The 18,637-nt window shown below is 38.4% G+C and overlaps 1 protein-coding gene across 2 annotated transcripts in view; it reads left to right on the forward strand.

Annotated features, from left to right (window-relative positions):
• MRTFA (myocardin related transcription factor A) overlaps positions 1-18,637 on the forward strand; it is a 190,628-nt gene that overhangs the window by 86,996 nt on the left and 84,995 nt on the right. Inside the window, exon 1 of one of the 2 annotated variants that reach the window (XM_036252725.1) lies at positions 7,083-7,338. The exons of the other annotated variant lie outside the window; for it this stretch is intronic. Coding sequence (XP_036108618.1) covers positions 7,293-7,338 — 46 coding nt within the window. The 5' untranslated portion in view covers positions 7,083-7,292. Of the gene's footprint in view, positions 1-7,082; positions 7,339-18,637 lie in introns of those variants that run through there. 2 annotated transcript variants of the gene reach the window in all.

Raw genomic sequence — 18,637 nt, forward strand, 5'->3', positions numbered from 1 at the left:
AAGTGGGATGGGGGAATGAAAATGGGACATGGAAGGATTATTGTGGAAACTTGGCACAATAAAACTAAGAGAATAACAGTATGTCAGTGGCGGGATTGAGAAAGAGAGTAATGTGTAATAAGTAGGCATATAGGGCCTAGTTCACACTGGCCTATGTAGGCTTTATTAAGAATTGAGGTTCTTGAGAAATACCTCGTCCCATTTAATTCCATAGTGGCCTACCAATGTATACTTCTGTCAACCCTGTATGAGTGCCTTGTTCACTTATTAACATTGATAGTGTCATTTGTAAAAGATGGCTAATGTGACAGATGAAATGTTTTCATTTCAATTTTTATTTCTTTGACTAGTGAGGAAGAACTTTTCCCTAAATGTTTGTAGCCTGTGGGTGTTTCATTGTTTTTGATCATTCAGTTCATTTTCTTGCCAACTAAAACATTATTTTTAAGGTTGTTCTACAAATACTCTAGAACAGACTGGGAACCACTTGTAAGGAATTTGTAGAAGAGTTTCCTACATATATTTCACTCTCAGTACTCTGGATAAGGGGATGGATTAGGTCAAGACTGGGTTTATTTTGGTTTTGTTATTTTATGATTCATGGGCATACAAGTCTGTGGAGTTGGAATTTTGAAAAGAAACTGATTATCTCTGGTGCCTTTATTTTTTTAAGAGCCAGCTCACATCATTCTTCCCCAGAATGAATTGCTGCTGTTTTTATATTTGTTTAGCTCTTGTTTGTACTTTTATTTAGCACTTTATTTTTAATTTTTATTTGTTTTTTAATTGTTGGTTAGAGATTTTCTACCCTACTTCATTTAGGCTCTTGAGGGCAGAGGCAGTGTCACTCTGGTTGATCTGTTTTAGTGTCCCCATTGGTATTGGCATTGTGTATAATGACAATATTTTGGACATACAGTATGAGTGAGTTGGCTGTTTATATTTATGGCTGTCATTGCTCTTAACATTTATTATACTTTGGAGAATTAGCTGAAAACACAGCCTTTATTTGTCCTGAGGCCAAAGACTAGCATACCTATGGTAATGTGTGATCCTTCTAGGTATGCAGGTCTTGACTGGGTTTTTTATCAGTAGGTCTTGGTCACAGGAAATAGAAGTTTCCCTGAACTTGCAGCAACTTGCCCCGGTGCTGGGTTATGTTATCTTTTGGGTATTTTCACTTTGCCCAACACTAGGTGTCTGGGAGGAGAGACTTACCTGGTTAGAACCTGTAAAAAATCTAATGATGATTAGATTTTTGTAGAGCTGAACCTCAGTTGTCTCATACATGCACTTGTGAGAACCCAAATCAGAAATGAACATAGGAACAAGGTTACATTTCAGTGTTCTGAAATCTCACAGAGATCATTTATTATTTTGTGTATACCTGTTTATACTCTAGTTTATCACAGAAATCGGTTTCAGTTTTTAATGAGGTTGACAGCTTTTGAAGGTTAAAGGACTGCTTATTTTGGAGGTGAGGTTTACAGTTTGGGCATTTTCATCATCATTAGCACTTAATATTGCTGAGGGCCTTACACTTATTTATGTTAACCCTGTACTTCAATGCTATGGATAATTTGTCTTCCTGAAGTAGTTACTAAATAATAACACATTCAGCATGTGTTCTAATGAAAATTGTAATAGACTGTCTTTTTTAGGTAGGTAAAGATTCTTTTGTTATGAACTTTTCCCATGCTGTTAGAATTTTCTGCGATAAATAGTGCTTTTCATTTCATTTGGCATACATTTATGAATGCTTTCACATCAGGCACTGTTAGATCTTTTAATACAGAGGCATTAAGTCATGTGGTAAAGGGCAGTAATATGTGGGCACAGGTTCTAGGGGAGCATAAATGGGGGATATGTATTATATTCATGGAGATGTGAGGAGGGTGGGGGAAATGTCAGGATCAAGGAAGGCTTTCTGAAGAAGGCAGTACTTAAACTGAGTCCCCCTCCCCCAATTTTTTTCCCTTCATTGATTTTAGAGAGAGAGAGAGGAAGGGAGAGAGGGAGAGAGAGATAGAAACATGGATGAGAGAGAGAACATCAATTGGCTGCCTCACCCTTGCCCCCCACTGGGGATTGGCCCACAACCTGGGCATGTGTCCTGACCGGGAATCGAACCAAGCGACCTCTTGGTGCATGAATCGACGCTCAACCACTGAGCCACACTGGCTGGACTAAACTGAGTTTTGAAGGATGAATAAGAAATGGGTGGTAACAAGGATGGGTTTTAATCAAGGCAAGGCCGGGGAGAAAAGTTAAGAAGTTATTGCTTAAGTACCACCTATGAAATATTCTTGTGAAAAACTGAACATGAATTAGATCAAGCTTCTGTATCTAACTTGTAATTTACTGTAAATATAGAGTATGGAACATGGTCAAATAACACCATGGGGATACAGTTAACAAAATCCAAAATGTGGTAAAACAACCTGTTTTTTTTTCAACAAAGAGGAGAGGAAGTGGAGGGAATCCGTAGATTAAGAGAGACTTAAGAGCTACAGCAATGAAAATGCAATGCGTTGTCCCTGTTGGAGTCTGATTTGAATAAATCAACCCTAAAAATTTTATGAGACAGTTGGGAAAACTTGAGCATTGATTGGGTAGTCGATGATATTAAGGGATTTTTAAAAATTTAGGTGTGGTAATGGTGTTTTGCTTCTGTTAAAAAAATAATTTTTATCTGTTTTATATATATAGAATAAAGATGAAAGTAGATGCTTAGTTAGCTTCAGAGTGATTCATTGTTTGCTGGGTGCTATGTATGTGGGGGGGGGAGGCATGTGTTGATACATTTTGAAGCTAGGTGCTAGGGTACATACAGCTTATTATTGCCATTCTTTCTACCTTTGTGTATGTTTGAACTTTTTTTTATAATGCTTTTAAAAGGCTGTTGCTGTACTCCAGACAAGAATTATTAAGGACCTGAAATAAAGCACTGGTTGTAGGGATGGAACAAAAGGGATGGATTTGAGGAATAAATTATGTGATAATTAGTTATACTTAGATATTTGGGGCAGAAGGGAAGGGAGTCTAAATTTATGGTTTGAGACCAGAGTATTATTACCTAAGCTAGGGAAAATGGAAGCAAAATACTTTGAGGGGTTGGAACAGGGTGATGATACTGGAAATTTGCTTTTGGACATATCGAGTTTAAGATATCTGGATAGTAAAAGGCTTTTATTTCTTGTTATTTAAAAAAATTTTATCTTTATTGTTGAAAGTATTACAGATGTACCTCCTTTTTTGCCACATCAAACAAAAAAAGAAATATGCACATTTATAAAACCTTTAGTGAAGTGTTTCAACACTCTTAGAATTAATTTGTACCAAGCGGGATTTTGGCAAACTGTTTTTAGCACAAAGTTAATGAAACGTCTACTGACTATATAGTTAAATTTCCAATGAGTTTCCCCAGTTTAAAAAAAAATCTGGGTAGAGGTGCATAGTTAGTAGTTTACAGGTGAAGTCAGAGCTAGATATGGATCAGTATGTAGTTAACTTTAAGAAAGGATGAGATCGCCCTGGTTGGTTTGGCTCTGTGGTTAGAGCATTGGCCTGTGGACCAAGGGGTCCGGGGTTCGATTCCGGCCAAGGGCACGTGCCTCAGTCGAGGTTTGTCCTCGGCCCTGGTGGGGTTGTGCAGGTGGCAACCAATCAGTGTGTCTCTCTCACATCAATGTTTCTCTCTCTCCCCTTCCCTCCTGCTCTGTCTGAAGATAAATGGAAAAATATCCTCAGGTGAGGATTGGAAGGGAGGAAGGGATTGGCCAGGGAGAATATGTAAAAGAGAAGGGGTGCTGGGGGGGTGGGGCAGAGAAAGAGGAGTCACTTAGAATTCTGAGAGAAAGATCAGAGAGTTAAGAAAGTAGGATTTTTTTTTTTTGAAAGTAGGATTTTTAAGAAAGTCAGGGAGATAAGTTTTTAGAAGAGTATAGAAACTATGACAAATCCAGTAGGAAGGTCAAGTAGAATTAGAACTTGTTTAGTTCCTCTTGATTATGAACACTCAAGTCCTTTGGGGAGCTGGTGGTGGGTGAGAAAGCTTTGTGAGTAAACTGTTGATATTCTGTAGTTATTAAGTCCTTATAGAGTAGATTAATAGAGATTATAGATCAAATTAAACTTGTGTTGATTAGGTAGAGAGTTATGATTAAAAGGAAAAGAGCTTTGGCCCTGGCCAATGTGACTTGGTTGGAGCATTGTCCTGTGCGCTGGAAGGTTGCCAGTTTCCCCATCAGGGCACATTCTTAGGTTTTGGGTTCAATCCCCACCCAGTCAGTGTTTCAGTCATACATCGATGTTACTCTTTTTCTCTCCCTTCCCCTCACTCTAAAAAAATTCAAGAGCCTGGCTAGTGTGGCTCAGTGGATTAAATGTTGTCCCATAGACAGAGAGGTCCCGGTTTGATTCCTGGTCAGGGCACATGCCTGGGTCTCGGGCTTGATCCCTGGTGGGAGCATGCAGGAGGCAGCTGATCGATGTTTCTCTCTCATATCGATGTTTATATTTCTTTCTCCTTTCCTCTCTCTCTAAAAAATCAATAAAAACATATTTTTTAAAAAGCAAGTGAGCTTTTATTTTATTGGAAATTAAGATCATTACTCTTCATTTCCTTGGTACCATTAACTTGAAAATCAAGTTCACTTGTTCAGAGACCTTGTCAAAGGTTACTTTAGTTCTCTTTCTATGAAATTTTTGTCAATTTGCACAAATATAGTGGAACCGAAGCTGCTGTAGGAGTTCAACTTTTTGGAATTCTGAAACCTGTCATTGTGCGTTACTCCAGAGTAAATGCAAAATCTTAGCAGTAGCAAAGATAGTGTTACTCATTGTTTCCCTTTTTTTTTTTTGTTATCCTCACCCGAGGATATTTTTCCACTTTTTGTACAGATAGAGTGGGAGGGAGAGAGAGGAAGGGAGAGAGAGAGAGAAACATCGACGTGAAGGGACACATCGAGTGGCTGCCACCCGCACGACCAACCAGGGCCGGGGACAAACTGCAACCGAAGTACGTGCCCTTAGCGGGAACCGAACCCGGGTCTCTCCAGACCGCAGGCCAACGCTCTAACCGCTGAGCCAAACTGGCCAGGGCTGTTTCCCTTTTTTAAGATTATTTTTTTTATATTTTTGTTTTAAAAATTGTTTTTATTTAGCTTCTTTTATTCCAGAGGGCAGATGAGATAGATAATGGGTGTGGAATTGCTGTGAAAAAGTTAACAAGTCAATTGAAATGTGATGTGTTACTGTTATTCCACTATATGACTGTCAGTATCTGTGTAGGGCTGGAATATTGTTGTGGCTTTCCGAGCACTCTCATACAGCAAAGAGAAAAGTTTTGGCAGGAGGGAAACAGCCCTCTGCCCTTCCAACCATCTTCTGTGCAGGACTCTTATTATTTTGTATATATTTTCCTGTAAGTACAGAACTGTGAGAACTTGTTTCATTTGAAAAACCCTCACACAGCAGATTATACGGCCCACATACGGACAAAGGAATGACTCAACCTTCTAAGGATGCTTTTCCTTTAGTTGCTAACCTCTGACCAAACTATCATATAGTATGAGAGTTGAAATTTACCCATTTTTCATAAGACAATTTGAAAATTGTTTGCCAGAAGGGGCCAGAGAGAATGATTCTGTCTTTCCAGAACAGCATTTAACGCACACTGGCTGCCACTCTGTTGCCTGTTGAGTCATTCCCACAGTTCTATATAGAGCTTTTCTTTTAAACATGATGTTCTTGGAGTGAGAAAGAAAGGAAGTTTTCCTCTCCTCCACAGAATCTCTGCCACCCCAAATTTGCATTGATTTTCAAGTAACAAAATATTGCCCTCAGTCATTCTGAGAGTTTTCTCTTTTAAAGTGTTTTAGTGCTTTAATTTATCATTTATTTGACTAGGTAAGTATTTAGGCATTCACTGGGCTGAGTTTGTTAGAGGAAGGGGAACACACACACACACACACACACACACACACACACACCGATTTGTTGTTTCACTTATTTGTGCATTCATTGGTTGATTCTTGTATGTGTCCTGATCAGGGATCAAACCCGAAACATTGGCATATTGGGGTCTCACTGTAACCAAGTGAGCTACCTGGCCAGGGCCTAAGCATGGATTTCTAGTTTTGAGCTATTTAAAAGTTAATCAAATATGCTAAAAAGCATCTGAATATTTTTATGAATATCTGTTAGTAAAAAGTACTGAAGGGAATGAATGAGCTTTTAATTTTGGATAAGTGAAAATTGCCATAATTTAAAAGGATTTTAGTTTATTTTTGCAAAGGAAGGTAAAGTGCCCATGTTTGTTTTTATTCAGAAGATCCTACTCTGTGCTAGTAGGAAAAATATTGAAGTTTCTTTATCAGGAAAAGGAAATTCTTATTTATTGTATTGGAACTCTCTTGTGTGTTCCATATATCCAGCAAGATCATAAAGCATTTAGAAAAGTGAAATAACATCAGTAAGCTGTCTATTCACAGATCACATGTCTCACATAGAAACAAGTCAGAGGCTCTTATAGGGGATGGCAGATCTGAAAGACAGATTACAGCTTTGGAATGTATTCAGATGACTTTTTGAAACAGATATTTTAATTGGAGTGTGGGGGTGGAGAAATAGTTGAGCTTCTGTAGTGAAATATTCAAGTTCCTTATCCTGTTATCTATAAATATCACAGATGAAAAAGCCATTGGAATTCTTTTTTAGAAAACTAACTCACCATACATATTTATTTGTATGTATGTGTTTCTATGTACCTAATCCTCCTCACCCCCCAATCAATGGGTCAGTAATTGAGTTTCTTTCACAAGATTGAGGAGTTGTGTTTAATCTGTTGCTCCAAATTACATTGCAGCAGAGTCCCTTATACTAAGATTTTGAACAAAACCTCATTTTCCCTTTTTAAAAAGAAAGAGAAAAAAAAGCCGCTGATTGGTTTTCTGAAGGTCTCTTTCTGTATTTCTTTCTCCTCCTCCCAGAGGCAAATAGCGAGGGGAGGAGCTCACTCACTGTTCTAACCACACTTCATATGTCTTAACTTGAGAGCTTTTTTGGTTTCCTGTCAGCAGTAATTCAACTCTGTGCCATCTTGACTTGCCTGAAGGGTGGATAAACTGGTAACTGCACTGAGAAGGGGAGTGAGTTCTCACAGTCTGATTTGAACATAAGGCATGAGATTGAATTTATGAAAGCTTTGGTAGCTTCTGAAGACAACATCTTCTGTGACTTTGAATTTTTTTCATTATATTTTTGGGCTGTTTTTCTGAGAAGAATTTGTCATGACTCTACTGGAACCTGAGATGTTAATGATGGCTGTGCAGTCCGGTAATTCCCATATTTCCTATAAATCCTATTTGCTATAGGTTTTCTTAAAAAGGTTGGGAATATTTGTGTTAGGATTGGATGGAGATGGAGATGAAGATAGATGTGGGTAAAGATTAATGGTCTAGTAAATGTTTGCCTTTTCAGGTTTTTATTGCAAAAAATACTAATAATTTTTTTTCCTAATTGCAAATTCTGATTATTCAGACATAGCTTTGAATTAGATGTTTACTGACCTCAAAACTGTTCAGTGAGGAGACTTATGTGGGGGAAAAATAACCATTTTCCTCTAATCAATTATTTTATCCTGTGTGGCACTGCTTTTAATGTAAGATAATTAACTTGCTTTTGCTGTTTTATACATTACTGTCTTTAAGCAATAATCTATACTCTATTTTTATGTCTTCATGTAAAAGCATATGTAATTTTTTTTCCTTAGCTGTTCTTTCTCCATCGTCTTTTGAGTCTTTGGAAATGCTCCTGATAACACATAGGATTGAGACTCTTAAGTTTTGGAGATGGGAAAGTTTGAGCAAGGAGGCAGTAAACAAAGAATTTAGGATTTTAAATAATTCTTTCTCTAAAAACAGTTTTCCCAATTCAAAACTATCTTTTAAAACATTTTAAAATTCCCGTTTTGTTTTTAATGGTTTGTTTTACTTTTAGTGTTTTTAAATTTGTAAGTTAGATATCTAAAAATAGGGAATGTTCTTTTGTTATTTTTAGACTTCTGCTAAAATGTAGTCTAGTGTTTTCCTGTTTCACAGCATATCTTGATATATTCGTACAAGTGGCATTTGAGGATCTCTTCCCATCCACTGGCCTTCACTCAAAGGAGAATGAGACTCCTTGGTTCTGGCAGATACTGTCTCTGGCAGAATTGGTCTCACTGTTCTCCTGGGGGAGCGCTTAGATAAGTATGTTGAAAGACATAGATATCCGTCTGAAGAGAGGATCAGATGCTATCTGGTTAAGCTTATGGACAGGTAAGGGGCAAAGAGAAAAGATATTGCTACTGTTCTTTTTTTTTTTGTCTTTTGGTTTTACAAATAAGACTATGATGAGTCACTTAATTGAGTTTTTCTGTTTATAATATGCTATGTGTTCCAGGTTGCCTTTCTTTTTCCTCCCTCAGATCTGTTGAGCCTGTGTTCTGAACAAGATAATGTACTTATCTGAATGTTTCCCATCTGTCTTTGATGAAATAGCTCTCAGTTACACTGACTCAGATTATTTTTTCCTCTCTGTATTCTAGGTCTGTGCTGTTTGTGGGCAAGTGCATATTTTATCTTAGGGAGTAGATGTTAGCATTTGAACTTTCTCTCCCTTCTTTGATCATCTGTTATTTACAGATCACCTCAGTCCAGTAACTTTTCTTAATAAAGATTAGAAGATTGTTTGCTTTTTCCTAAGGGGTCTCACTGGATAAGGAAAAGGGATTTATTTATTTTCTTGTCTAGCCTAAGAGCTGTTTTTCCTACGACATATGTTGGGCAGAGCTAGCCACCCATCTGTTGGACCAACTACTTCATAAAATTTTCAAAGGATAATAGTATGTAAGAAAAGTGTAGATGAAATTGACAAGGGTGTTGTATGCAGGTAGAATGAAAGGTCTGCAGAGAACAGCATGTATGGGGACCTCTTTCTTTTGCCTGTGTGTGTTAAAGTAGAGAAACTGGGTATAGGAAGGAGTAATAATAGGAAACCAGTTTCTCTAATAATTGTGATTCCTAATGTTCAGAAACTTGAATAATGTATTGTTTTTGTGAAATTGTTACTGTTTTCTTCTGAAGCTTTAGCCTTTGAATTATAACAGTAATATGACAGCTATATTTATGATGGGAAATAAAATATCTGTTAGAAGCCTTAATAAACTAAAAGCCAACTTTTTTTTAAACATCAAGACATTTCCCCTGGCCAGTTTTGCTCAGTGGTTAGAGCGTTGGTCTGCGGTCCGGAGAGATCTGGGTTCGGTTCCCGCTAAGGGCACGTACCTCGGTTGCAGTTTGTCCCTGGCCCTGGTTGGGTCGTGTGGGTGGCAACCACTCGATGTGTCCCTTTCACGTTGATGTTTCTCTCTCTCTCTCTCCCACTCTATCTGAACAAAATATATCTAAAAAAACAAACAAACAAAAAAAACATCAAGACATTTAGACTACGTGAGCCATAGGTTTTCTAGCAGTAAAATATTTGGGACTTCCATGAAGATATGCTTTTTAGGTGAAACTGCTGTTTGACAACATTTTAAAGTAATTAAACCTGTTTAAGACAAGATTCAAGATGCAATGTCTGTACCTTAAACTTTAGGGTACTGAATATTATAGCAAAGTTCCAGGGTACATTGTATACTTACTGACAGTTTACATTGATTTTGGTGAGGCATACTTGCTTGTAGACTTTTCATCCTGCCCTGGCCGGTTTGGCTCAGCGGTTAGAGCGTTGGCCGGCAGCCCAGAGAGACCCGGTTCAGTTCCCGCTAAGGGCACATACCTCAGTTGCAGTTTGTCCCTCGGTTTGGTCGTGCGGGTGGCAACCACTCGATGTGTCCCTTTCATGTTGATGTTTCTCTCTCTCCCCCTCCCACTCGATCTGAACAAAAAATGGAAAAATGTCCTCGGATGAGGATAAAAAAAGAAAAAAGAGTTTTCATCCTGCCCTGGCCAGTTGTGCTTGCTCAGTGGTTACAGCGTCTGCCTGCAGACCAAAGAGTCCTGGGTTTGATTCCGGCCAAGGGCACATACCTCAGCTGTGGTTCGTCCCCAGCCCTGGTCGGGGCCAGGGCGGTGGGGAAGGCAACCAGTCGATGTCTCTCTTTCACATTGATGTTTCTCTCTCTCTCTCTCTCTCTCCCCCCCCCCCCCCCCCCCCGTCCCTCCCACTCTATCGGAAGATAAATGGAAAAATGTCCTTGGGCCTGGCTGATTTTACTCAGCAGTTAGAGCATTGGCCTGCTGGCCAGAGAGTCCCAGATTGAGTTCCTGCTAAGGGCACATACCTCGGTTGCAGTTTGTCCCCAGCCCTGGTTGGGGTCGTGTGGATGGCAGCCACTCGATGTGTTTCTCTCACATCAATGTTTCTCTCTCTCTCTCTTCATCACTCTCTCCCTCCTGCTCTATCTGAAGATAAATGCAAAAATATCCTCTGGTGAAGATTAAAAAATAATAAGTAAATCTTAGTAAATGGCCCAGAAAAGGAGTATTAAAAAAAAAAAAAAAGACTTTTCATTTTGCTTACTGATGGTGGTTTCTTAATGACCATTTGAGATCCAGTTCAGATACTGCCTTTCTGTGAAACTTCTCTCAATAGAGCCAGCCCTTCCTCATCTCTGTACCTACAGTACCACCTTTACAATGTAGACTTCTTACATTAGCACATGTAGAACCTCAGAAAAAATTTTTTTTAAATGAATGAAGAATGGTTTGGCATACTTTCCCTAATAAATAGGCATCAGTCTTTTAAATCAAGAATTTATCGAAGGTTTTTGAAATCTGTTTTGCCTTAAGAAATGAATCCATTTCTAATCACTGTCCTGTATCTTAGCCAATCCTTGTCCAAAACAGGTGCTGTTGAAAGCATGGCTTTCAAAATCGAAATTCTTCGACATCTCACGATGTGCAGCGTGCCTTGTTTGTCTTTCTGTAATATGTATTGCTAAATTTTAAGTGTTCTGATCAAGCCACAGGATTAAAGCATCTATCACCACTATGGAAACCTACCTAGATCATTGTGATTAGAAAACTAATGATCTTGGATATTTGGAATTTCTGAAGCTAAGACTAAGGTAATACTGGGGCACAGCACTGAGTGTCCTGTATTTTAGAACAGAGAAATTCTGGGGCTCAGCTCCTGACAGCTAATATGTAAGATTTTGACCAAGAAGGCCAGTGCAGTCTTATTATTAGTTTATAACTACAAAAGTGAAACAAAGTTCCCTTGTAGAGAAAAGGATTGAAGCAGTTCTCTAGTTATGCTTTGGTCCCTGACACATTTGATCTTGATGAGGCACAGTTAGGGAGTCATTTCATTTTTCTGTCTGTCTTGTGCACATATGAGAGACATATGCACTGCATGCACCCGCACGCACTGTGTCCAGACACATATACACTACCCACACCCTATACTCCACCTCTATGTTGTCTATGTATAGGATCTCTCTGGAAGGACCATAAGAAACTAGTAACAGTGACTACCTCCTGGGATTGGGATGGAAGAGAATTTGTTCCACAAATCAGTTGAGTTCTCTTTTAAGTTTATTATGATTTTGGACTACCCCATAAATGTGAAAGAATAGAGTGTGTATTATAACAATATATATAGCACACAAACCCATGGACACATTACCCAATCTAAGAAATAGAACACAGTATACATTGAAGTCTAAGCGCCCTCTTTGATTTTTCCCTTAGAATGGTTTTGTTTGCTTTTAACTGTATATACTTTTTGAATATTTTGTTTTGTGTACTACATGCATGCTACCTATTAAAAAATAGTACTTCATTAATAATTTTAAAGTGTTTTCTTAGTCCATTTACTTATACTTTGATGTCTGTTACTTAATTCTTGTGTATTTTTAAACTTCTAGTTCCCTGATCATTGCAGTTGCCTCTGAACTGTATGTTTTATGATAGTATCGGTTGGAGAGAGGGGAGTAGTAATTCATAAAAATAAGGTTGAAGGAAAATGGTGAGCAAACAAATTTTGCCCCTTTTTTTTTTATCCTCACCCGAGGACATTTTTCCATTTTTTGTTCAGATAGAGTGGGACGGAGAGAGAGAGAGAGACAGAGAGAGACAGAGAGAGAAAGACAGAGAGAGAGAGAGAAACATCGACGTGAAAGGGACACATCGAGTGGTTGCCACCCGCACGACCCAACCAGGGCCTAGGACTAACTGCACCCGAGGTATGTGCCCTTAGCGGGAACTGAACCTGGGTCTTTCTGGACTGCAGGCCGACGCTCTAACCGCTGAGCCAAACCGGCCAGGGCAATTTGCCCATTTTTGTAATATGTTAGCTTTTTAAGGAAGGGTCCCTTGTTTGTGTTCATATCACCTAAGTGTCTATAGAGCTGGTGAAAAACTGTAGAACCTTAAGCAATACCTATCTTTTGGATCTCCTAAAACCCTGAATATTAATGTAAGCTTTAAAAAAACATGTTTTTGCTTATATTCAGGGATTTTAGAGCTTGAAGGAAACCTTAGGTATTTTCTTGTCCTCTCCTTTATTTTAGATGAGGAAATTGGCCCATTGAGGTTATTATGTTTCCTGAAGTCACATAATTAGTGGCCGACATGGAAGGAGAATGAATTTCTTTACTCCTATGACAGTGTTCTTTTTGCTATAACTTACTTGCAAAGAAACCATCATAGAGACCTTTGATGTATGAGATTGTTTATAATTTTCCCTGGAGATCTTGGTTTTCCTTGGGTTTTTCCATTGCAGGTTTCCATCACTACTCACATCTCTAGAGGCAGAGATAAAAACCAGTGCCTGGGTTTCCACTTCCTGCCCCTAAGAAGTGGAGGCAGATGCTACAGGCCCTATAGTTCTATGGTGGACCTCCATCTTGCCCTGCCTTCTCTGGCCTGGGTGATGATCTCATACTTTGATGATGATCTCAGACGACAGGTAGGCAGACAGACAGCTGTTGTCATCAGTGTTCTGGATTACATCTTACTCCCCTTTCTCTGACTCATTGATTTATCTGGGGTCCCCTTACAGTTAGGACCCAGATCAAAGGAATTTTAATTCATCTGTCTGTCTCTATCTTTTTTTCCTCCCTATTATTTCCTTTTGGATAAGACAAGCTGTCAAGACCATGAACCACAGTTTAAGCTTTAGTAGAACAGTGCCAAATTAAATAAAGATGAGTCTCACAGTCTTGGTTTTGTTTTGTTTTTTTTGGTGGGGGGGGAGTTCACTTTTATGATTATGATTTGGATTATTTTTTTAAAGGATTTCCTTTATAATAACAAGGAAAAATACAAAAAAAACTCCACTCTGCCATCAACAACAAAGACCAATGTCGTCTGTCTTGCGCTCAACAAGCTAATGGGCAGTATCAGGATGAGCTCACTGTGTCAGGGGTCTTGGGCATCCGTAATCAAACGGCAGTCACTGCTTATGTATGTATGTTCATTTAAAATGAAAGTCATATCATATCTCTCCTCACTCAGAACCTGCCAGTGGTTCTCATTCACAGAAAAAGCTCAAGTCCTTTTAGTGCCTATAGGGTTCTACTTGATTTGCCCCCACTCCTATAACTAACTCTCTGACTTAATCTCCTCCTCTTCCCTTGTTTATTCTACCTCAGCTTAGTGGCCTCTTTGCTGTCCTCGCACACCTTAGGGAATACTCCTGTGTCAGGACTTGTGTATTTTTTTTTGTTTACATAGATTACTTTTTGTTGGGTAGCCTCATGGCTTATTCCCTCACCTTCTTCCGATCTTTTTTCAAATGCCACCTTCTCAGTTAGGCCTTCCCTGACCCACCCTGTTTTTAAAAATCCTGCTTCTATTTTTCTTCATACCAATTATCATCTGACAGAATATGTGATTTATTTGTTTGTTTATTGATTACTGCTCTCTCCTGTCTAGAATATAAATACCTCAAAGTAGGGGATTTTTCTCTCGTTTTCTGCTGTTTCCAGTACCTGCAAGAGTATCTGGCACATAATATGTACTTAATAATAATTCTTGAATAAATGATTTACCAAAAAAATTTGGGATATGTTTTAGGCAAGTATGTTCCTGAGACCATGCCTTTTAATTTTATATTGTATGCACTGAACTAACTAGTGTAGTGGTTCTCAAAGTGTGGTCTGGGAAGCTCCCTGGGCATCCTTGTCAGTGGGTGTAAGATGAAAACATATAAATATATAATATTATTATTTTTTTGGTACGTGCCCTTAGCAGGAACTGAACCCGGGACTCTCTGGTGTGCAGGTCGACACTCCAACCGCTAAGCCAAACTGGCCAAGGCGAAAACTTTATATATTTATACCGAAATGTTATTTGCCTTTTTTTGCTATTGTTCTCTCAAGAGTGTACAATGTGTTTTTCTACAGGTACATGATATACAATATCCCAACAGACTGAATTTGTTATCATGTGAAAATTCAACTGTCTTTTAGAAAATTATACATGAAAGAGATTTGAAAAAATAAAACAGTGGTACTTTTTTTCTTTCTTTCTTTAATTTTGGAAAGTAGTATTTTTCATAAAAATATTTATGTTGCCCTGGCCAGTTTTGCTCAGTGGTTAGAGCGTCAGCCCATGCAGCAGAGAGTCCGGGTTTGGTTCCCACTAAGGGTACATACCTCAGTTGCAGTTTATCTGTGGCCCCGGTTTGGGTCGTGAGGGTGGTGACCACTCAATGTATCTCTCTCACATCGATGTTACTCTCTCTCTTCCTCTCTTTCTCCCTCTTGCTCTATCTAAAGATAAATGCAGAAATGTCCTGGGGGTGGTGGTGGGGAGTCCTCGGGTAAGGATTAAAAATATATATATATTTATGTTGACATGTAGTGGGCTTATTGCTATTTTTGAAAAAGAAATAGTAAATCTTTTAAATGTTTTTAGTTTTATTTCTTTTTTTTTTTATCCTCACCCGAGGACATTTTTTTCCATGTTTTGTTCAGATAGGGTGGGAGGGAAAGAGAGGAAGAGAGAGAGAGAGAAACGTCGATGTGAAAGGGACACATCGAGTGGCTGCCACCCGCACAACCCAACCAGGGCTGGGGACAAACTGCAACCGAGGTACATGCCCTTAGCGGGAACTGTACCCAGGTCTCTCCGGACCGCAGACCGATGCTCTAACCGCTGAGCCAAACCGGCCAGGGCTAGTTTTTATTTCTTATATGAAAAATATTGATATGTATAACCCACATAATCAAGTGTGTTACACATTAGCTTTTTGAAGTTCTCAGTAACTATAAGAGGGTAAAGGATTCCTGACATCAAAAAGTTTGAGAAGAATAGGGATAGTGTTTAAGAGCATGAACTTTGGCCCTGGCCGGTTTGGCTCAGTGGTTAGAGCGTCGGCCTGCAGTACAGAGAGACCCGGGTTCGGTTCCCGCTAAGGGCACATACCTCGGTTGCAGTTTGTCCCCGGCCCTGGTTGGTCGTGCGGGTGGCAACCACTCGATGTGTCCCTTCACATCGATGTTCCCCCCTCTCTCTCTTCCTCTCTCTCCCTCCCGCTCTGTCTGAACAAAAAATGCAAAAATGTCCTCGGGTGAGGATAAAAAAAAAAAGAGCATGGACTTTGGAGTCTAGGTTTCTTAGCTTTCCCATTAATTATTCTGTGACCTTGGGCATATTACTTATCTGTACCTTTTATTTCACCTGTAAGATAATAATAATAATAATAATAATAATAATGGTAATAGTAGTAATGCCACTTCAGGAGGTTGTTTTAAGTAGTCAGTGAATTGCCCAGCTGGTGTGGCTCAGTGGTTGAGCATCAATCCATACACCAAGAGGTCATCGGTTCAATTCCCAGTCAGGGCACATGCCCAGATTGTGGGCCCAATCCCCAGTAAGGGGCATATAAGAGGTAGCCAATTGATGTTCTCTCTCATCGATGTTTCTATCTCTCTCTCTCTCTCCCTTCCTCTCTTTCTGAAATCAATAAAGAAAAAAAAATTTTAAAGTACTCAGTGAGTCAATATACATAAAATGCTTATAAGAGTTTCTGGCACGTAGTAAAATGCTTTATGTTTTTCAATGTTATTGTGGTTTTTGTTTTTAGAATTTTGAGTACCATTAGATGCAGATAGGTTTTTTTTTTTAATCTTCCTGGATATTCTGATAACTTGCCATAACTCTTGATATTTGGCAACTCATAAACATATTTAACATTGAAATACTTTTGGGAATTTTTTCTAAGGAAATTATAAAAAGTATATGAGATTTTATATGTGTATGTATATATATTTGTGTGTGTGTGTATACACATACTCATAGAAGTATTATTTAAAATAGTAAAAACAAACATAGAAACCTAAATTTTAACAGCAGGAGATTAAATAACTTATGGTACATTCAGATGCTTGGATTCTAATGTAGTTAAAAGATTATTTAAAGATATGAAAAATTGGCCTGGCCGGTGTGTCTCAGTGGTTGAGCGTCGACCCATGCACCAAGAGGTCGCTGGTTCAATTCCCGGTCAGGGCACATGCCCAGATTGTGGGCCAAATCCCCAGTGGAGGGCATGCAGGAGGCAGCCAGTCAATGTTCTCTCTCATTGATGTTTCTCTCTCCCTCCCCTTTCCTCTCTCTAAAATCAATAAAGATTTTTAAAAAATGTAAAGGCTTGGGAAAATGTTTACCATTTATTCATATAATTCTAAAATAATAGCTGTAAGGATATACACCAGAATATTAATAGACATCTCTGGGTAAGTGGGATTTCTAGGGGATTTTTTTTCTTTTTTTGAATTTTACTATATGATTTTCTATCATAAACATTCATTTCTGTTGTATTCAAATAAAATCCATATTAAATAGCAGAGAGTGTGTGTGTGTGTACCGTAGGTACAGTTAAAAGAGAGGGAAAATGGCTGAAAACATAGTGTCTTGGATTAGGAACTAGAACTGTTAATTTGGGACCTCTGCTGTCAAAGCACTCCACTGACCAAACAATGCATTATAAAGAGGCACTTCATCCCATTAAGCTGTTCTTTCTGACAGTCTAGTTTGTATAAATCCCTTTTACATTTTTGCCTTTGTTTCTTTTTTGTAAGATTTATTGGAATTTATGTTTATAGTGTTTGTATTAGGTCTTGTACTTGGCAGAACTATAGATCCTTCGTATACATACTAACTTACTCTCAATTTGCTGAACCTTTCAGATGTTTTCATAAATTAAAGCACACTAGGTTATTTTTTTTTATTTCTGATGGGTTAGAATAATTGGAGTTCTCTTAGGCATAAAATAGCGGTGTTAGTATAAACTTTAAAAAATTATTTGATGGTAAATTTCTGTAATAGATTTTGTTCTTTGACCTGAGGGTAGCTGTAAAAATCCCCATAACAACCCACCTACTCTTATCAGAAAGCCATAACTTATATTGCTTAATTTTTGCCTTATAAATAGGACCTAGAGCACTTAGTTCAAGAATTACATTGTTAATTAAATTGACCTTGACTTTCTGAACTGTTATATTTAGTATGTTCTTTTGAGAATCAGTTAGATTACATTCCTCAAATCAGTGCCATAAAAACTAATTTATAAAATATTTTATTGTGGCCCTGGCCGGTTTTGCTCAGTGGTTAGAGTGTCAGACTGCAGACCAAAAAGTCATGGGTTCAATTCCGGTCAAGAGCATGTACCTCTGTTGCAGTTCGTCCCCAGCCCTGGTCAGTGTCGTGTAGTCGATGCGTCCCTCTCACATCGAGGTTTCTCTCTCTCTCCTTTCCTCTCTCCCACTTTATCTGAAGATAAATAGAAAAAAAATTTCCTCAGATAAGGATTAAAAATAGTATTTGATTGTGTAGAGTATTGAAAATTTACAGTATTAACATTGATTAGGCTATCCAAATAGATACTATGACCTCAGTCTTCTAACACCTTGCTATTTACTCATAATATGTTCCAAGGACCAGCAGCATCTGTATCACCTGGGAGCTTGTTAGGAATGCACAGTCTCAGGCTTCACCTTAGATGTGCAATCAGAATCTTCATTTTAACAAGATCCTCAGGGGCATATTAAAGAAGTATTATTTCAACAGACATTTTATTTTATTATTATTTTTTTAATCCTCACCTGAGAATATTTTTCTATTTATCTTCAGATAGAGTGGGAGGGAGGGAGAGAGAGGGGGACAGAGAGAGAAACATCACTGGTTGCCTCCCGCATGACCCTGACCAGGTCCGGGGACAAACTGAAACCAAGGTACGTGCCCTTGACTGGAATTGAACCCATGACTCTTTGATCCTTGGGCCAACACTCTAACCACTGAGCAAATCTGGGTAGGGCAGATATTTTATTTTTATTGACCTTTTTTTTTGAGGTGATCTGGTGAAATAAAGATGATTTGTTCATGTATTTCTTGGGTAGTAAGCACTGTTCAAAATGATAAAAATCAGAAGATGGAACTACAATGGTTGGAAACACTGTATGATGTCTAATTAGTATGGAAACATTGGATAAAATAGAAAAAAGGAAAATTTGTTTTTAGTACAGTATTCACCATTTGATAAATGGTCACAATTTGCCACTTTATTTTGGTCATTTTTCTTGACTTTTGGAAGAAAGAACAAATAGGTTTCTTCTCGGCATTCTAGAATGTTTAATTGGGAA

The sequence above is a fragment of the Molossus molossus genome, unplaced genomic scaffold (genome assembly GCF_014108415.1).
Source record: "Molossus molossus isolate mMolMol1 unplaced genomic scaffold, mMolMol1.p scaffold_m16_p_10, whole genome shotgun sequence".
Lineage (NCBI taxonomy): Eukaryota > Metazoa > Chordata > Mammalia > Chiroptera > Molossidae > Molossus > Molossus molossus.